The sequence below is a fragment of the Formica exsecta genome, unplaced genomic scaffold (assembly GCF_003651465.1).
Source record: "Formica exsecta isolate Colony F162 unplaced genomic scaffold, ASM365146v1 scaffold451, whole genome shotgun sequence".
Taxonomy (NCBI): Eukaryota; Metazoa; Arthropoda; class Insecta; order Hymenoptera; family Formicidae; genus Formica; species Formica exsecta.
Genome location: NW_021851748.1, coordinates 623909 through 643512, shown reverse-complemented (window position 1 = coordinate 643512; position 19604 = coordinate 623909). Strand labels below are relative to the sequence as shown.

Below are 19604 nucleotides of genomic sequence, written 5' to 3'. Positions count from 1 at the left end.
TTTTTTTTTTTTATATATAATTGAAAGGAAGGATCGCTCGAGTGCCGCGGTATAGTGAGATTGTGATTTAGAAGAAAAACTTAGTGACACGCGAGAACGTACACGCGTGCGCACGATAGCAATGAACGTGGTGTCGATAGATTGATCTGTCTTTATATCCGTATCTATCTATCTCTCTTTAATCTTTCTTACATCTTCTTCTCGTAAAAGCGGTGCTCGTAAAGCCCGTTAATGTGTCCGTCTAACGTGTATCTCGTCTCGTCTATTTATCTAATCTAGCCATAAAAAGCCATGTCGGAAATGTACACATACGGATGCGACGCGAAAAGCGGCAGCCTGCTTTTTCCTCTCCTGAAAGGGAGAAAAATGCTATTATCCTCGATGTCGCGCGTGCTATGTCCGGGCTCTTTTCATACCAATTCTTCGTCACTCCTCGCAATCGAAAGGAGTCGCGAAACTCTGAAAGTATCTCCAGTGAAAGCAAGCTGCCGTCGTTCGCGGTAAACGCGCGATGATGGGCAAAAGCGAGTGTACAGGACAGACGTTAGAGTAAGCGGGATGGACTATTGTAAATATTGTTCTTAGGTGTTAATTGATGCTGTAAATAAAACGGTCGTCAGATATGTTGTAGGGTGTTGACGCGAGGACGATCGTGCTCCTGGCAAGCGTTACACATTGTATCCTTCCACAAGCCCTCAGCCAAAAGTTGTCGCACTCGATATAAAGTCTGCTAATTGAGATGCTTTATGCCAGTTGTCAAGCCAAACTGGAATCCGCCGCTTTTGCCAACTTTTCTCGAGACAGATAATATTCAATCTTTCTCTCTCTTCGATGTTTAAAAGATCTTATTTTAATCAGAAATATTTCCTTGTTTTAATTTAGAGTTCATTAATCGTCGTTTTTCTAATTTAAGATCGAACTGTTAAAAACTGATAAATCATCAATCTAACTTTGTTTATTAAAGCTTGAGGAAGGTTGATAAAATTTGGCATAAATGTTATTTTGTTGAGAACTTTTATTCAATAAGTATGTAACTATATTATCAAATTATATATATAAAGTTATATATATATATATTTTTTAGTTTATGATAAAAATAATTTAATTTCAGTTTGCATAACACGATTCGAATTAATCGATATTTTTAAGATCTGCTTCCGCAATAATAGACCGATCAAGCGTCATTATGCCACGAGGGGACGATCGTCATGAAAACTAGGTCCACAGTATGCATTCACAAAATGTGTAATACATATATAAGTATACATATATAGGTTTGCCTCGCGAAGATCACACAATATAATTTAACACATCGATGTATTAGCTCGAACATTTTTGTACTGTAAAGTAAGAACGTGTCACAGATTCTTGTCGCGTTTTCCTACACCAAGTTATGATCTTCATAGAAAACCGATGATATATAACGAAGAGAAAAAGAGAGGCGGGATGTTTTTTTATTCTTACTACACTTCGTGCGGTGATCGGCTCCTTTGCGTACGTGTCGCGAAGGGTGAACGATATGCGAAATAAAGGGAGCTTGCCTAATAGCTTGCCTTACGGCGGGCGCGAAGGAGCGCGAAAGGAAATCTACATGCACCCCCGAACGTAGTAGATAGAAGAAAATTATGCGCGCGCGCGTATGTCATTCTCATGTAAATCTCGACGATCTAGAAGTAGCCCCCAAGCGTGAGATTACGCGCGAGATATAACGGAAGTAACAGCCCTTAAATACATATTATACATGTGACGGCGTCTTGTCACTAGCAATATCGCAACTCCAGAATTTTTTCTAGTATCGGAAATTGTAGAGAGAAAATTTAAATCAGGGATCTCTATATATATGGCATCTCGTAATAAAACTACAATCGAATATATTGGAAGTAAATTATACGACAATATTTGAACGAGAATTTTAGATAATATATTTATCGTACTTTGGGTTTTTCAAATTCCATCAAAATATTATAATATGTAATAATGTAAAGTTTAATTGTTCATAATTAAAGATGAGAACAGAGATGTGGCATGACAATTTTAAATCACTGTCCACTGTATTTCTTTATGGGATGTTGGGAGTGCACAAAAGTGAAAGGACTGAAAAACGAAAACTGCCTCATCCAACTTAAATATGTTAACCGTCGTATCTTTGACGGGAATCTCTGCCAAAATGGAACATACACGCGTAATAGTAATGTTATAGAGTAGCGGGAGTAAAGACGTCTTATAATTAGTATTCACATATCACGCCAATACATAACCGATAAGGGAGAGGAAAGGGGGGGAATAGTTGACATTGCTTGATGAAAGTAGGAGAGAAGAAAAGAAAGGAAAGTGTCAGAATGCGAGTCTTGAATGGAAAAATACATACTGGAAAGGCGGTTTCTCTCCCGCGGATATTTGAGAGATCTTCGAACGGATCTATCAAGAAGTGATGTTAGAGAAATCAATATGAGAAGGAGTCTTTATAAGTATTTGTAAGCTACTTTTTGTCACACTAATTGTCAATAAAAAAGAGAATACTGTGTGTATCACGAGTGTGTGTTTCGAGAACACGTGTTCTCATCGAGAAACGTAAAAATCGTCGTTCCGCAACATTCTCCGTGCTTCGCCGAAGCGCGATATACCATATCGAAGCCTCTCTCTGTTGCCTCCCTTCTTTAGTTTTCATCCGTGCGTTTTTCCTCGTTCAAGCATTTTTACGTTCTGACTTGCGCGACGAGTTTCACACGCGGCCGCCATCGGTCGCTTTGTACAATTTTTACGTTGCCATAGTAATCCGTAGATGTAAAAAAAATCGACCGCCGTCTCTCGGTAGGTTGCAAAAAAATATAAAGATAATATATATATATATATAGTATATATATGTGTATATATATATGCACACACGTCCGCGTGTATATACATACGCGTATATTCAAAATGTATACGATTTTTAATACATTTTATTATTATTTAATTTCCTTGCGTCTCAGTTGTGCTTTCCAACTTCCTCTCGTCGACGACGGTTTCCCCTTTCCCACCCTGGCGTCGTTCGTTTTTCTTACTCCAGTTTTCCTCGCCCCTTGGCGCGATGCTGGAGGGCGTGGCGTATCCACATCGACGCTTTGCATCTCACGGATAAAAACGAATCTGCCTTTCTCACCTTTGCTAGGTAAAACAACGATTTATTTATAGATATTTTTTTTTATGTATACATATAATGATTACTGATAACATTTATATATTTTTATTTGTTGCGATTATTTTTTATTATTGTTCTTAAAAAAAGAGTGACATTTTTATTCAAATTAATTTATTTTACAGTATTCATATAACACAGTCTTAATATGACTTATTGTTAGATAACTTGTGTATTTTAAAGAGGAAATATTCCGATTCTTTTATACAATTTACGAAGTTACCGCTACGTTACAAAGTTTCGTATTCTTCGCGCAACCTTATCGATAAGAAAAAGAAGACAACGACTGCATCGGGCACGTCGCCAGCCAAGTCAGGGGCGAATCACCCCCATAACGTGAGTCACCGTGCAATGGGGCTGAAGCGAAAGGAGACGGACTGGCGGAGAAGGGTTGCGGTTCAAATTTATGGTTCACTTCGAGCATTATGCGTTTACAGTCTGGTTGCTTGGGCCAAGAGACAAGGATCTTTCTTTCTTTCTCTCGCAGCTGTTCATAATTGTTGTTAAATCAATTGGTCGAATAACAAACTGCTTCTAATTAAATCGTCGCAGTATCGTAAACGTTTCAAATGATCCTTCATTACATCATAGGAAATTAGCTTTTATCTTATGCAAATAAAGCTGTTCGAGATTTTTTATGTAAAATTATTAGTGCATCTCATGATTTCTTTTTATACTATTGATGGGGCGATGCTAGTTATGTTAAAGAATATAATCAATTCTCTGGCAGATTCATTTACATTTTATGATTAATCTAAATCTCGTTCGAATTATTGATCTAACTTATTTACGAGAATATTTAAGATCTATTTATTATATTTTATTTTTTAAGCTATTTTTAATAGTGTTTTAAATCAATTGCAGCAAAAGATATTTAAAAAATTCGTAATCATTTAAGTTTAAGCTGATATGAAAAACAAGATAACACACAGATAAATCTCTCGAAATAATATTATGATTGAAAATCTGATAAAATGTTTACAACCAACATTTCATGCTAGAAGGAAATCTAATAATAATTAATAACGCAGTCATTTCGGTTTGTATTACTCAGCGACATGGAAATATCACTTCTCGTTCTTTTCGATGACCAGTTCATTTTATAATTCGCTCATTGGTTAATAATTAATTTTAGTTGCGATTCGCGAGATGTCGACGTTTATCGTGCCTCGTTATTGAAATAAACGTTCACCGTTGTTGTCATCTCAAGTCGATCGAATGTGAATTATTATTTTTCGAGGGAGAGAGAAGAACGTCGCATAATAGCGCTATATCGACTCCGCGGAGTCATAAAATCGAGGTTTCATTGGCGATATCGGGTATCGGCCAACCGACTGCATTTGCATTCATACATTCATTATGTGCTCATATATACAGGGTATCGTAGAATCACCGCTATTTCTCTCGATTGACAATTCTTTAATCAATTTTTTTTTTTGTGGAATACGAAATCACTTTTGGAAATTAAATATTAAAATTGAAACATGTGATGAGATAAAAACATAAATTGCCATGCACAAAATTAGTAAAAAAGTTATATTTTTTTATTCAATATCAAGATTTGTAAAATGAAACTAGATATTTTTTATAAATTTATGACAAATATAATTCTTTGCTTTTTTCACCAAATTTTTTTCAAACATATACTTCACAAAATTAACATAGAATCTATGAATGGATAATATATTTGAAACACCCTGTACATATCGCTTCAGAATGCACAAGCAGCTCTTGTCTCAATGGCAAAGGTCGCGCGCGGCCGCCGCGATAGCGGCGGTTCGATTTGTTTTTCTCTCCGCGAAATCAATCTCCGCGGTAATAATATATGAAGAGTAATGATACACAACCGGAGTGTGCAATATGATTCTTTAAAGGTCGACGTCGCGTCGACCCGGACAACGATCGATTGAAAATTCCCGAGAATATCATTCTCTCCCGTTCGTTTGTATTCGCAGAACTCACAGATTACCTAAAACGATATATATATGTCGATACCTTTCGGCGAAAAATCCTTCTAAATTAGATCAGTCTAGAGCATTAATCCTCGTTGCAATTGCGAGAAAGGAGATTGGCAGCCGCTGATCCCTCATGATTAATTCATTCTGGAAGCAATTAAACGGAGAGAGGACAGTCTCTGTCTGTTCTTAAATGCACGTCGATGACTAACTCCTCCGTTATTATTAAGGTCGCATTAATTAAATAATTGTTTCCATTTAACTTGTGCAATATCAAAGAAGCGTATGAATATAATCACAAGCATTCACAGCAAAACATTCGGCATGCATTTAGAGAAAATCATTTTCTAATTATATTTACGATATCAAGAATGAGAGAGACAAGTATAGCATGCAGTTTTACATTAAATTTACTAAATAAAAAAAAACAGTTATGAAAAATTAAATGAAATCAGAGAGTTGACATCCCTCTACTTATTCTCTGAAAGAAAAGGCACATGTGTTATCTCATAATGAATACGCGACTTCCGCCTATCCGATCATCGCGCATTGTCGGACGAATAGCGTTTAGGCCTGATATTAGATGGCGACGTTAATGCCAACAAAGAAGAAGCCTCGTCGTTTAGGCCCTGAAATAATATGAGCCTGCCCGCGAAGTCTCGACGCGTTGAAACAATATTTTCACAAGGGCGTCTGTCCGTCGCGTCGTAACCTAGAATCCCGGTTGTAATATCGTTGTGTTTTTCGACCGTCCAGCTCCGGAACGTTCCGACGTGCTTCGGTCACCGACATCTCGTTATGGATCGATTTGCGAGAGGTAAATGCGCCAAATCTCGCGTTCCAGGAGAGCAGCACGGAACGGCGAAACCCGCGAAATTATAGAGATTGTTTCGTGTGTGCTACAAAATTTATTTAGTATAGTTCTAACATTGATGTTTAAAACATTTTATTTTAATCAAATTCCTTTGTTTTAATTTTGATTTTATTAATCGTCAAGGTTCTTGTAATTTAAGATTGAATTAAAAACTGATAAATCATCAATCTAATTCTTGTTGAGGAAAATTTGAGGAAGATTGATAAAATTTGGCATAAATATTATTTTGTTAGGAACTTTTATTCAATAAAAATATGTAATTATATTATTAAATTATATATATTTTTTAGATTATAATAAGAATAATTTAATTTCAATTTACATAACGCGGATCGAATTAACCGATATTTTTAAGATCTGCCTCTGCAATAATAGACCGATTAAGCTGATTATTATGCTACGAGAGGACATTTATCCTGAAAATTAGGTCTACCCCACCACAAAATGTATAATATATGTATAAATAAATACGCCAAATCTCTCAGGAAAGCAGCACGAAACGGCGAAATCCGCGAAACTATAGAGAGTGTTCGCGTTTGCCACAAAACTGACGTATAGTTTTATGTGGAAAATTATAATCCGTATAAAGCACTTGTATATATCTGTCGTCATTTATATATGGCGTAACCAAAATATTCGAGTTTATTTAGAAACTGATAATTTCTGCTTGGCGGAGCAGAGGGAAAATAAAGCGTAACGAAGTATGTTCGCATATGCGCTACATGTCCTGTGTGATATTTTATCGTGCACTGCAACACGGTTATTCGAGGGTGGCGACAGTTGAACACTGTAACCCTCTGGGTGTTCCTGATATGTATCTCGCCAAAGTATGCTAATTTTTTCTTACCCTGGGAGGCCGCCCGCATATTGTTCGATGACGCACAATGAAGGCGTCGCAAGGACTGTATCGAGGATTATACGATCGCACGAGTGCAATTGCATATATCGTGAATAATGCCTTATATTAATAAAGAATGATGTCCCAAAGCCCGATTAACACATCCAATTAACATTTAAATTTTTACATATATTTATTTATCGAAAACTTACACAAATGGAAAAAAATTAAAAAAGTTTTAAAACAATTTTATAATTATTATTTTATTTTGTAAAATTTCTCTTATATTTTGTATAATAAAATACTAATTCTTATTACATATCTCTAGTACTTATTTTATTTAGTCTTACAGGAAAAAATCATTTTGAAAAATATAATAACTATTATAGCTAGAGATGCGACGCGTGACAAAACGTTAATTTTTCTTCGAGAAAAAGAATTTTATTCTCACGTACAATTGTCAAAATTCCGTGGCATAAACCGCGTTAAGCGTATTAAGACTTATTCCGGCCGACAACAGCGATATAAAGTATATTAGTCACACGCAGTCGGCCGTGCCTTACGAGGTAAGATGCGTTACTACGCGGCCGCATTATCGAGATGAATTTACAACGCCGTTTGGCGATCCGCACTTCACGTGCGCGAACCATAACGAACCTGTTAGTGCAGAACACGCTACATAGTTACGACGCCCACACACGGCGGGTACGGTTTTAGCCAGCAGCGTCTCATGTGCGCGCGACTACCTTTTTTTTCCAAATAAATCCGAAAGCCGACGATATTGTACACGCGCAGAATCGTGCTGTATCGTTTTAGCGAACTTCTGACTAAGTCAATTACGGAACGACAAAAACGTCAAAGCAGCGACGGAAACGATTCTTCGCAAATAGACGAGATGGCCTTTGATCGATCGCGCGAGCGGATACAATATTTATAAGATTTTTTCCAATAGGGTACTTGTTTACGAATAATAATTAATTACTTAGATTTTCTTATGATATTTTGTTTATTGTTTAATTTGGATTTTAAATATGTAATTTTTACTATGGTGGTACAATATTTATAAGACTTTTTCCAATAGGGTACTTGTTTACGAATAATAATTAATTACTTAGATTTTCTTATGATATTTTATTTATTGTTTAAATTTGGATTTTAAATATGTAATTTTTACAATGATGTTTGATAGATATATAACAAATCTGTATATCCACCCCATTGAAAATATTTCATTCTTCGGTAATTTTATACATTTAATTGCATACTATGCGACGTGGAAATTTGTTAATTCGATAATGCCACACAGTTTGAGCAATGCTACATTTATTCATTAATTGTCCTCCCGAAATGATAGTACATATTCGCAAGAACATCGATATGCATTTTGTATTGCCATAATATTGATATTATTTAAATGAATATTAAATTTCGACGTACACGCGAACGCTTTTGTATTACAAATTGGATAACTAAAATATCGTATGAAACTTAACAGGACATTGATATTCAATTTTCATCTCATCAATATTTGTCTACATTCGTGCCCGAGAGCAATTCCATTTCACGCACGATCAATCGGTCGTTCGGCTTCTCGGGATAAACTGCAATCGATGTCCTCTTCTCGCAACGTGAAAGAACGGGAGGACTAGAAAAAAGTTGGCGATTAGGGATTGCCCGTTATATATGTGCTCGCACATGTTTGAAACGCTTTCATCGAGTCTGCGAGTTTGCCAGAATACACGGAAGGAGACTCACATCCGCTTCCGTTTCGTATATAAAGACGTTCACAGCGTAGCTGTGCAACGTCACAGTCAGGGAACGAGGGCAATCCCTTCTCTCCGCCTTCGAGTTTCCTAATTAAAGAAATGTCGAGATATTTACTTGACGTACTTGTAATTAAAAAGAAAACAATAACGTTTATACCCGGGATATGGATATAATTAATTAGAGTGACGTATCTCAAATGACTGAAGGAAACTAATGTTGCAATACTAACCGTAACGATACCCGCATTAATGAGTGTACAATAATTGCAAGACCCTACTCGAGACAAGAGTCATGGCGTAAGATGAGCCTGGTCCTAATGGAGTTCGTACGGGAAACTTGGACCTGGATTTCTCGCGCCATCGTAAGTTCTACCCTGTCTTTGGTATTCCGAGCCTTCGACAGCGACTTAGCCATCAGACTCGAAAGTCTGCCCGGGATTAATTCAGCCCTTCGAACACCTACGTAGAAATGGAAGACGGTAATCCGACACCCGGTTGTCATCAGCACAGGCAGGAAACGTACGGAGAGGAAAAGAAGACGCGCGCGAGAGCAGGGAGTGTGACGAGCGAAATAAACTCGCTCGACTGGAATTTGCTCGTCGATATATTTTATGTCGCTTGCATCGTAAAAGAGAGCGAGACGCGTCTTCCGCTCGGGGTATGTCGACTTTACGACGATTATAATACTCGTCGGGATTATTATCGTATCTCACGACGAACGCGTTTTAATTCACGTTAAAAAACGTCGGCGACTTCGGCGACCGGTGACAAATACGAAATACCGCATTTCGAATTAGCGACGGGGGTCGCCGGGTACCCGGTGCCGGCAATCGGTGCACGATGATTGCTTTCGATTTGATCCGATTTCGAGCGCCGACGAGGATGACGAACCCCTGGCGAAATCCGGCGCGGGGGGAGCTAAGCCGAGAGCGATGGGGTCGCGGGCCAGTGTTGCTTGCATTTGCACGCTCCATAAACGATTAATACGCTCTCTCGTCACGTCCCACGTGTCGGGTAACGTTGCAACGTGCGCGCGAGCATGCATTCCCCGCGTGAGATCGGCCGTTTTTCTCCGCGACGGAAAGGTCCTTCCTCTCGGAGCTAATACTTCGCCTGCCCGAGGTGTTCCCGTGCGAATATCATTATGATAAACTCATACCCGACCACGTGACATATATATATAATAAATAAGACACGCATGGGTCGTGTATTAATTATTTTATTTAAAAATATGCGCGTATATATTTTTCTTACATTTTGTTAGATTGGCTTCTGTAGTTAAGTATAGTCTAATATATCATTAAATGATAAAAATATAAAGTTTTAGCCTAGTATTATGACGATTTTTCTCCGCGACAGAAAGGTCCTTTTTCTCAAAGCTAATATTTCGCCTGCTCGAGGTCTTCCCATGCGAATATCATCATGATAAATTCATACCCGACCACATGGCATATATTCGTAGATTTAGATATTCTGATATTTATCACACACGTGCAAACTGAATATTCATTAATGAAATATATATGCATCATGTATTAATTATTTTCTTAAAAAATATGCGTGTATATATTTTTCTTACAACTTTGGCTTCTTTAGTTAATTAAATATAGTCTAATATATCACTAACGATGCGAAAACATAAAGTTTGCCAAGTATTATGGCGATTAAAATAAGAAGAAGAATATAATTGATAAAACGAAGATATGTGACATGTGAGTGTATAATTTCTTTAATTTATCGAAATAATAACTTGTAGCGCATTTAACATAAAAACAGGAATTTTTCTGAATTGTTGATAACGACAAAAGTTATCTCTATATTATTAGGTTATAATTTACCACCATATACGCTTATCTGAAATATTTTAAGAATTTAATATTTTTTAATAATGAGTAAGAAAAGAATAGAAAATCTCCCTCTGTTTTTCTCAAGAAATGTACATATACAGGTTCAAAAAAAAACTATTCAATATTTATATGGTAGATAGGAGACACCATATTGAGTAAAAAAACCTTAGTAAACATAGGTCGAAAGCTCAACCGTTTCTAAGATATAAACATTTTTGTATGTTAGCATCATGATTGACTTACTGGCTTCTATGTGTCGTATGCAATGTTTACCTCAGTGTTTATAAACCGCGTTCTGAATGTCCTCATTCAATTTCCATACATATTTCATAACAGAAGATTTCACCGGCCATCAGTCAGTTGTCATCGACCGGCGATTGCGGATCTGTAAGAAGAAGATGCCAAGCGTGTATGGAAATGGAAAGAGGACATGTGGAACACCTTCTGTAAATATCGAGATAAAGATTTAGACAGATTATCTTCTTCTCACGTTGCATGTTGAGCATGCACGTTGAACTTTCGACCTATATTTACTAAGGTTTTTTTTTTATTCAGTATAGTGTGTCCTATTTACATATAAATATTAAATGTTTTTTTTAAACACCCTGTATATGCAATAATAGTTATTATTTGAATCGTAAAATTAATAATCTAAAAAAATGTAAAATATGTAAAATTAATCTTTTAATCACTTGCTCTGAATTAAAATTGACGTGCGAAGTAAATTGTAAAGATATACGTAAAAATTATAAAAGAAAATTGATTTTATTACTAACACATCATTAACGATTACAGATTCATACATCCTCATGGACCGGGCTACGCGCGCGGATCCCTGACTTCGAAACAAATCCGATCGATCCCGAAATAGATGTCGAAAGCGACGTAACGAGGATGCAGAAGGTTGTTGGATGGTAACAACGAGGGGGAAGTTGTGGTACGCCATTAACACCAATTGTGGTTTCATCAATTTTCATCCGCATGGCTTTTGGACCGATAGCAAAGGTGTCGAGCGTGACGCTCGGCAGAGCGACGGGATCTTCGGTCAGCTACGTTAACAGCTGTATTTGATGACGTATCAAGGACAGTCATGACTATATTCGTGAACGGACACGAGGTATGACAGATAATTATTTGGCAGCTTCGTGTAGTCCAAAATGTTAGGCTTGTCTAGCATCCCACATTGATTCTGTCAGAAGGATACGTTACTAAAGCAACCGTATAGCTTATAATGTATAAGCTCTATTTATTAATTAATTAAGTAATATCCTAGTAAAAATTAATTAATTTACAATCCACAATGTTTAGAAACTGACGATATTAATATCGCGCGCGTTATTAAAAACGTCAATTAATAATTCCATGAGTAACGTTAAACTTAAATAATAATTAACGCACGCGTCGGGAAAGTTCCGAGTTGCCGTCGTTCGTGTCGCAATATACCGCTAGTTAGTTCCCGACGATAAACAACAAATTGCCTATCCTCCGCGCCTCGCGGTCCTCCGTATCTTTCGCACGTCGCCGCGTTACTTCTTGGCGTCAAAGATGACAGTAATGGCGCCTCTTGCGCAATATGCGCTACTTACATATCTCTTAATTAATTCGTGCCACGATCCACCCGGCGAATTATTTCCACATCGCCAAACGCGCACCCTCTCGTGGTCCTTTCGCCCCATCGTTCCGCCACTTCGTCCTTCCCTCCCTTACCCACGACCCACCCTTATGTCGACCTCGCTCTCCTCGAGAGACGCTAATAGCCGCGATGTCTCTCTCTCTCTTTCGCTCTGCGACGACGCAGTTTGGAGTTTAAGCGGAATTCGCCGTCGAAGGAAGCTTATCTAATAGTCACGGCTGCCGCCGCTCATAAATCAGATAATATCAAACACCTACAGTAACTAATTAACGACGTGGCATTAAAGATGTATTTCTTTACCTCAGTATCGTACGCCAGCAAAAGTATCGTCGATTATAAACGATCGTGTATCGAAAAGTTGCTGATACAAATGTACATCACAGACTAATTGCTTTTTTTTGTTAGTCTGTTTCAAAAATGGCAGAAAATGAAATTTGACAGTTCTACAAATGGTCCGTGGTATAATTTATTCAAACATTGTCTCTCCATAAAACGTCCAACGATATACTACATATATATATCTCGTTTTATTATTTTTGCTAATTTAATACGCGAGCGAAATATATAACAATTTATTGTGCAAGATAACATATAATAGAGTAACATAAACTTTTTAATACGAAAAATAAATAACATATTGAAATAATAAGTATCACATTTCGATGATAATATGACTGTAGGTAATAGTAGTACACAAATCATCGCTTTACGTATATTTCCAGTACATATTTTCACGTGTGTCACGCATCTTTCAATATTTATTAAGCTTATATTCAATGGTACACACTATATGATCTCTACTATCACAAAAAGCACATATACATATATTCAATTAATTCACATTCCGCGAATCATATCTTCCTTTATACGCTGTTGCCAAAGAAATATAACCGATTGTATAATATCATTATCGTGAATATCAATAGATTCATATTAAAAGAATGGAACTGTTGAAAAAATACTCGCGTTGTGGACGATAAAATTTCTTCGTCGTTTTTCACACCATCGAAAACGATAGCAGCTAACGGCTTCGGCGACATTCTTGCATGGTGCATCTCTTTCGAGACGCTAATTTTATCCCGTTATGCTTGATGAAGCGAGCGACACGTGGCAATATAAGTATCCCTTGAAACTAATGAAGTATGATGCACATAACGTGATGTTCTCGTCTGTACAACGTGCGATCCTGTTATAATGTTATTCTCGTAACAGCTTTATATTTTACCTGAACATCGTAGTATCTTATATTAACGCGTTCCGACAAAATTCTTGGCAATTTCTGAAGCAACAATTCATAACGATATCAACGTTATTATGGAAATTATTGCATAATAATTTGCATATTTAATGTTGCTTGAAATATTTTCGTCTCCTCGTTCTCTTCATTCGCGTTGAATCTCTTTAGGAAACATATTTCCCGCGAAATATATATCTTCGAGTACACTGATAATATTCGATCAGTTTCGTTGCAATTAATTTGCGTGAATAACTACCATCGGTCTCAAGGATAATCCGATCATTTTTGGTTTGTATCTCAATTGCTGGCAGATCGATTGCCACTACCAGTAGAGTCTTGCCTGACGATATTGAGTCTCATTGGTAGTAAAGCACCCTGAGCGATACCGTAGTGTTCATATGCGTCTTTGCCGTAAGTCATGGTCATCTCCTCGATCTGTTGACCGGATTTATTTACATTCGACGACGAATTTGCCGGCGAGGGTGACGAGGATGTGCCCGCGATACTCTGCAGAGCGTTGAAGCTCTGTATTGCCAAGTGAGAGGCGGTTGATATAGCCAGAGCGTTTGTCGGCGTCGTAATTTGCGTCACGTTCGGCGGCGAGCCTTCAACTCGGCTAGGAAGAACGCTATTCGGATGCTGGGGCTCGGCTGGAATCGCGTTACCCGTTATCGACATCCCGGGTGCTCTATCAGTCCGAACGACCGGCGGAGCGGCTGATCTAGCCGTTCGCGAAGTCGATGACGTAGCGACGGGTGTATTGTCCGTTCGAAGTGTCATCGGATGCGGCGACGTCCTCGTTGATGTCTTCGTTGATGTTCGAGGCGGAGATGGGCCATCATTGGTTTCCGGTGTTTGCAAAACTGTCGCGGATTGCGCCCTCCTCGCCGATTCTCGATTTCGATTCTCGGCCGATCGCGCGTCCGGAAATGGCGCGGTGTGAGCTCGATTCTTCCTGACTGGGATTTGCGGGCTCATCGGTACTCTACTTTCAACTCTGGCTTTAACCGCGTCCGGATCGCCCGATGTAATTTTCGGCGGTGATCGTTCAGCCGAGGAAGTAGTGATCGGTAATTCATCTCGGGGACTATCAACGTTAGTTTTCGCGGGATTCCTGACGTTTCGGCCATTGGCGCTGAGCACGGAAGATCGAAGATCGCCGGGGGGTAAATTGTTCGTCGTTGACGATACGTCGGAGGTAAGATTGGTCGTGGTGAGATCGCGGGTTTGATCGCTGCCATTTCTCACAGCGGCAAGACTTGGATCGCCGTTGGGGAAACTGGCGAAGCGCGCGATCGTTTTTCGCTCCTCGGCCACTTGAGGAGCAAAGGGTATTTTCCTTTCGACGGGCTTTACGGCCACTTTGTTTTTCGACGCGGCTTTTCGGACCGGAGCGACCCGGTTGCCTCTTCTCTTTCTAAGATCGTTCGTCGTGGCGCTCGGACGCCTCTCCGGGAAATGTCTGCCTCTCATGGGGACCGGCTCTGCCTCTTCACTCTCGTTCCTGTCGTTGTCCCCATCCTCATCTTCATAGAATTCCGAGTCCTCGTACATATCCGACTCGTCTCCCTCGGTCTCCTCGACGATCGCGCTGGCTTGTATCCACTCCCTGATGCGATCCTTTTTCTTCGAATGGTCCACCGTCGTCTCGATGCCATAAGTCGTGAGCGTATGGAGGAGTTGATTCTTCTCTTCCAAGGAACTATGGAAACTATACATAGACGGACAGAGCTCATCTCTCTCGTCGGCGCCGCCTGCGAATGTAAAAAAGAAACGTCGCATAAGACATTGCGATATATCGTCAACAATGTCGCGATGCAAAGCCAATTCACCGTTCAATGCTTTTTCGACTCCGAGTTTTGCCAGCCATCTGTCCTCCAAATATTTATTTATCTCCAAAACGCTGGCCGGCCGCTTTTCAGCTTTCGGGTCTAGCAACCTCTTGAACAATCTTCAAAAAATATTAAAATATATGTAAAGCGAATTAAAATTAACTTTTTATTTATTTATAAATTCTGTTATATTATAACAAATAATTAGTACTTTTGACGATTTGACAAAATGATCGAAAATTGATGAAAGATTGAAAAATAATCCAGAATATAAACAGTCATAACTAATTGCATCGAATAAAAGGTGTACTTGGAATGCACGCCGATGTGGCGCTTAATCTCGCATTCTCTTGGATTCTGAGTGTTAACTCACTTCTGCGCCCTCGAGCTGATCAGCTGAAATAATTTCGGTTTCTTGGCGATGTTGAGCGTTGCGTTGTGCCAGTTTTGATATCTTGTGTAGCGCGGATCGTCCAATGCCGCCTTCTGCCACGGCAGGCATCCGGTCAAGCAAACAAATAGGACAATGCCGAATTGCCAGACATCGTGCGACGTGCGAGCTCTGAAAATTATCCGTTCGTCACCGTTAGAATATATATCTTTAGCAACTGACGATGAGAGCTACACATTAAATATCATTCATACGACGCACAATTGTTTCCCGCGATGTCACGCTCTTGACATTCGACCAAAAAATTGTGCATTTGTTTAAACAGGGTATTAAAAAGAAAAAACTGCAGAAGCTTCAAAAGAGATGTCTTCAAAAAGAAAGTAAAGAACTCGAGCATATATTTTAAGAGATATATGCTCGAGTTTTTTATTTTCTTTCTTTCTCTATAAAATCAACTGACTATTATTTTCGAGAAATATTGACGTATTATATCTTTTATTCTTAAATAAAAGATAGAGCTATGTATATGATTGACATTTGACAAGAGATTATACATTCCTCTCCTAATGTATTCATATTTAATAGTATCATCATAATATTTCCCGAAAGTAATAGTCAGCTGATTTTATATCCTGCTTTCTGTCTTGACTTTCTTTTTTTTTAAATACTTTCAAAAGCATAAATATATACCGCGTAACATTAATGACGTATAGTCAATCACAGCATATGTATAATTACTTGTACGTCTCGTCAGTGTCGATCTGCAATACCTCGGGCGGCGAGTACGGCAGCCACTCGTTGTGCCTTCGCACGACGGTGTTGACCCGCCTGGTCTCGCCAAAGTCGCATAGCTTGATACGCGAGAAATCGCTGCGAAATACGAGTATGTTGTCGAGCTTGATATCCCGATGCACCAGCTCGCGGCTGTGTATGTGATGCACCGCTGCAGCGAGCTGTCTGGCCACCCTCTTCGCGTGAAGCTCGCCCAGCCCCGTCTCTGTCACGTTCGACGTGAGATCGCCTGAAAATCGACGATACCGCGACTAAGACGTATTCGCGTATCAAATGCGAGTGCTACTTTCTCGCTCTTTGTAACGACAATCACTTTGTAATTACTATCGCTTACTCGAAATAATCGCTGAATTATTTGAAGCCATTGTTTAATCTCGTCATTTGTACATCGTAATTGTTTAATGATACAGCGAATACTTAAATACAGCTTATTATTCCGCGTTTCAAGGAAAATAAAGATTAATTTTGCTCATTCGAATAATAAAGAGGTATTTATAAAATCATGAATAATTCTTTAATTTTTAAATGGAGCATATAATAAATTTAATGACAATGAAACCTTATTTTCTTCAGCGAAGATACTTTTAATTGATTTTCTTTTTAGATCTACAATATATGTCTTTAATTGCCATAATTAAATAACTTTGCTATGATACATTCACGTATGATTTTAGCTACCTGTCAAAATGAAATAAACGTTATAGTTTGCTCGGAAATTAAAACGTTTCTCTTTATTTACTCTCAATCTAATAAAATAAATTTATAAAAAATAATAATAAAATAAATAAATAAAAATAATAAAATAAATTTAATAAAATAAATTTATTGCATCAAAAATTCGCAGGTGAAAATTTAACGAACGCAATTGATCTGTAAGATATAAAAGAATTCAAGACGCACGTGCGAGCGAGTGTCATAAAAATTCTCTCACCAAGCGGAGCGTATTCCTGACTAAAAACGTAAAAGCCGGCCGTCTCGAACGCCACGTCGTAAGTGGTTATGATGTTTCTGTGCGCCGACAGATGTAACCCATAATGAAATTCTCGAAAGAAGTCCGAAACGCCGGTGTACGCCTTCGGTAGCGCCTTCAACACCATCTCGGTTTGCGTGCTGCGATGCTCCGTCAGCAAGATCTTGCCGAACCATCCCTCGCCGACGATCTGCAGGATGTCGAACTCGTCTATCAGATTTACCTGGTCCAGAAAATGGTTAGCTTTCGAGGCGCTTTCCTGCATAATGCGGCCGTGATCGATAGAGTCACGTCGTTGCTGTACGAATGGGAAATCCCGAATAAGGTGCCTAGGCAACCGATACTCAAAGCCGAGAAACCGAGAGCTTTGGAATAACTGAGGATTCCGGGAGCCTCGGGACAAAGAATACGAGCGCGAGCACGCACGACGGTCACAAGGGAAATGTAACTCCGAAGGGAAACGTAGGGAAGTCTCGCGAGCACGACGGCGATGCGTTATCCGCCGCACGTTGAATACAACGTCGACGTGTTCTACCCGACGCCGATCTCTACGCAACATCTATTTTTACTCAGACGCACGCTTCGAACGCACGTTTCGATCCCAATGCGAGCTCGACACGCTGCGACTAATTGTAAGACGGTTTCCCCTTAACATGGTTCCATTGAACCACGTATCTTACTACAACGCAAACATCATTGTTTTACGGATAGATAAGCGTGAAAAATGAATAAAAATTGCGAGTTTTCTTAAGAAAATAAAATTATTTTTTGAAAAACGATTAAATGTCAACTATAAATATTAATAAATTATAAATATTATAAAACTTTAATTTACTTAATGCAAAAATAATTTTCATCAAATTAAAAATAATAATAAAAGTTATAATTGTGAATAAAGTTTAACTAATTTTTAAATATCAGATGACATCAATTTTTTCATATTTTTTATTAACAATATGTGTACATAAATTATTCTTATATTATCAAATATAAAAAAAAAAACACTTTACTCTTTTAGTCGAATAAATCTCAAATTCTTAAACTCTGTGTCATCATCAAGAAAGTAATCACTGGAAAACTATGAGTCTGATTCAGTATTAAATATGTACAAAGTCACAAAGCAATCTAAGCGAGCGACGACGAATCACGGTCGCAAACGTCCTCGTCATCATAGATCCTTCGTTAGGAAAACATTGGTGCAATGCCAGGCAGGAGAATGGCCGTTAGTCGAGCGAGCATAATGTAATACTGCTCGTTTCCGAATCCTATTTCGGGATATCTCAATGTCTCGGAACTGGAAAAGCTTCGTCTCGCCGTTGTTTAGGCTTTATTCGCGACAAGAAGCGACCGGAATTAACGAAATTCAATTGCGATTTTCATAAGAAATAGAAGAGGAAGAGAGAACGCATTACCTTCTCGAGCTCGAACTCGCGTATTCTGTGAATGGATCCACCGATCGCCTTCTTCATTCCGCTCATCTCGATAATCCACCGCTTTTTTTATCACCGAAAAAATCTTTCACGATTCGATGTGAATTCAATTGTGATTACCGGCGATGTTACATCCTGTCGTTTATAAATTTCGCGATATCTCACCGGTCATTGGCCCGTTTTGAAAAAAATTCCGCTTCTTGAAACGCAGCCAAATCTGCAAAACATTAAATCGATTTATGAGAATCACATTATGACTCGATGTAGGCATATTAATAAGGATTACAATAGTAGGTATATATCGCGCGACAAAATTTGCACGAATGGCACAATGTAAATGCGCAATAACGAGATGAATAGAATTGAATGGCATGAGAATCTCTAATGATGCGATTTTATTCCCGAGATGAGAAATCATTAATGACCCGAAATCGCAATTTCACGAGTGTGTTCTATCGGTGAATCTCGCGATGAGTCGAACGCCGGCTAGTATTTTTATGCCGTGTACAATCGTTGCGTAAGATGCCGGGCGAGAGAAGCTACAAATTTCACGAGGAATCCGCACGCCGTATAGATGTATTATTTGGCAGATTGCATCGTCGACAATAGATATAAGATGAATATTTCCGAAACATTTCTAGTAATTGCAAAGCGGACGTATTTATCCGATTTGCTGACACTTAAGATCGTTGCAAAATATTTATGAATAATAAATCAATTGTACGCAGTACTTCTGATTTCCGGCAATCTTTTATTCGATGAAAATAAACGTACACGAGTACCTTTCTTCCATTTCTTCGCAAAATATGCGTCGACTTATTAATAAAAACTACAATATTAAAATTATTATTATATAAAATT

At 38.4% G+C, this 19604-nt stretch overlaps 1 protein-coding gene across 1 annotated transcript in view; it reads right to left on the bottom strand.

Annotated features, from left to right (window-relative positions):
• Window positions 1-12686: 12686 nt before the first annotated feature.
• LOC115240819 (fatty acyl-CoA synthetase and RNA processing-associated kinase 1) overlaps window positions 12687-19604 on the bottom strand; it is an 8078-nt gene continuing 1160 nt past the window's right edge. The window contains exons 2-7 of the mRNA XM_029816194.1: window positions 18726-18960; window positions 17275-17536; window positions 16290-16572; window positions 15534-15722; window positions 15161-15279; window positions 12687-15082 (exon numbers count right to left, since the gene is read on the bottom strand). Coding sequence (XP_029672054.1) covers window positions 13626-15082; window positions 15161-15279; window positions 15534-15722; window positions 16290-16572; window positions 17275-17536; window positions 18726-18791 — 2376 coding nt within the window. The 5' untranslated portion in view covers window positions 18792-18960 and the 3' untranslated portion in view covers window positions 12687-13625. The remainder of the gene's footprint in view (window positions 15083-15160; window positions 15280-15533; window positions 15723-16289; window positions 16573-17274; window positions 17537-18725; window positions 18961-19604) is intronic.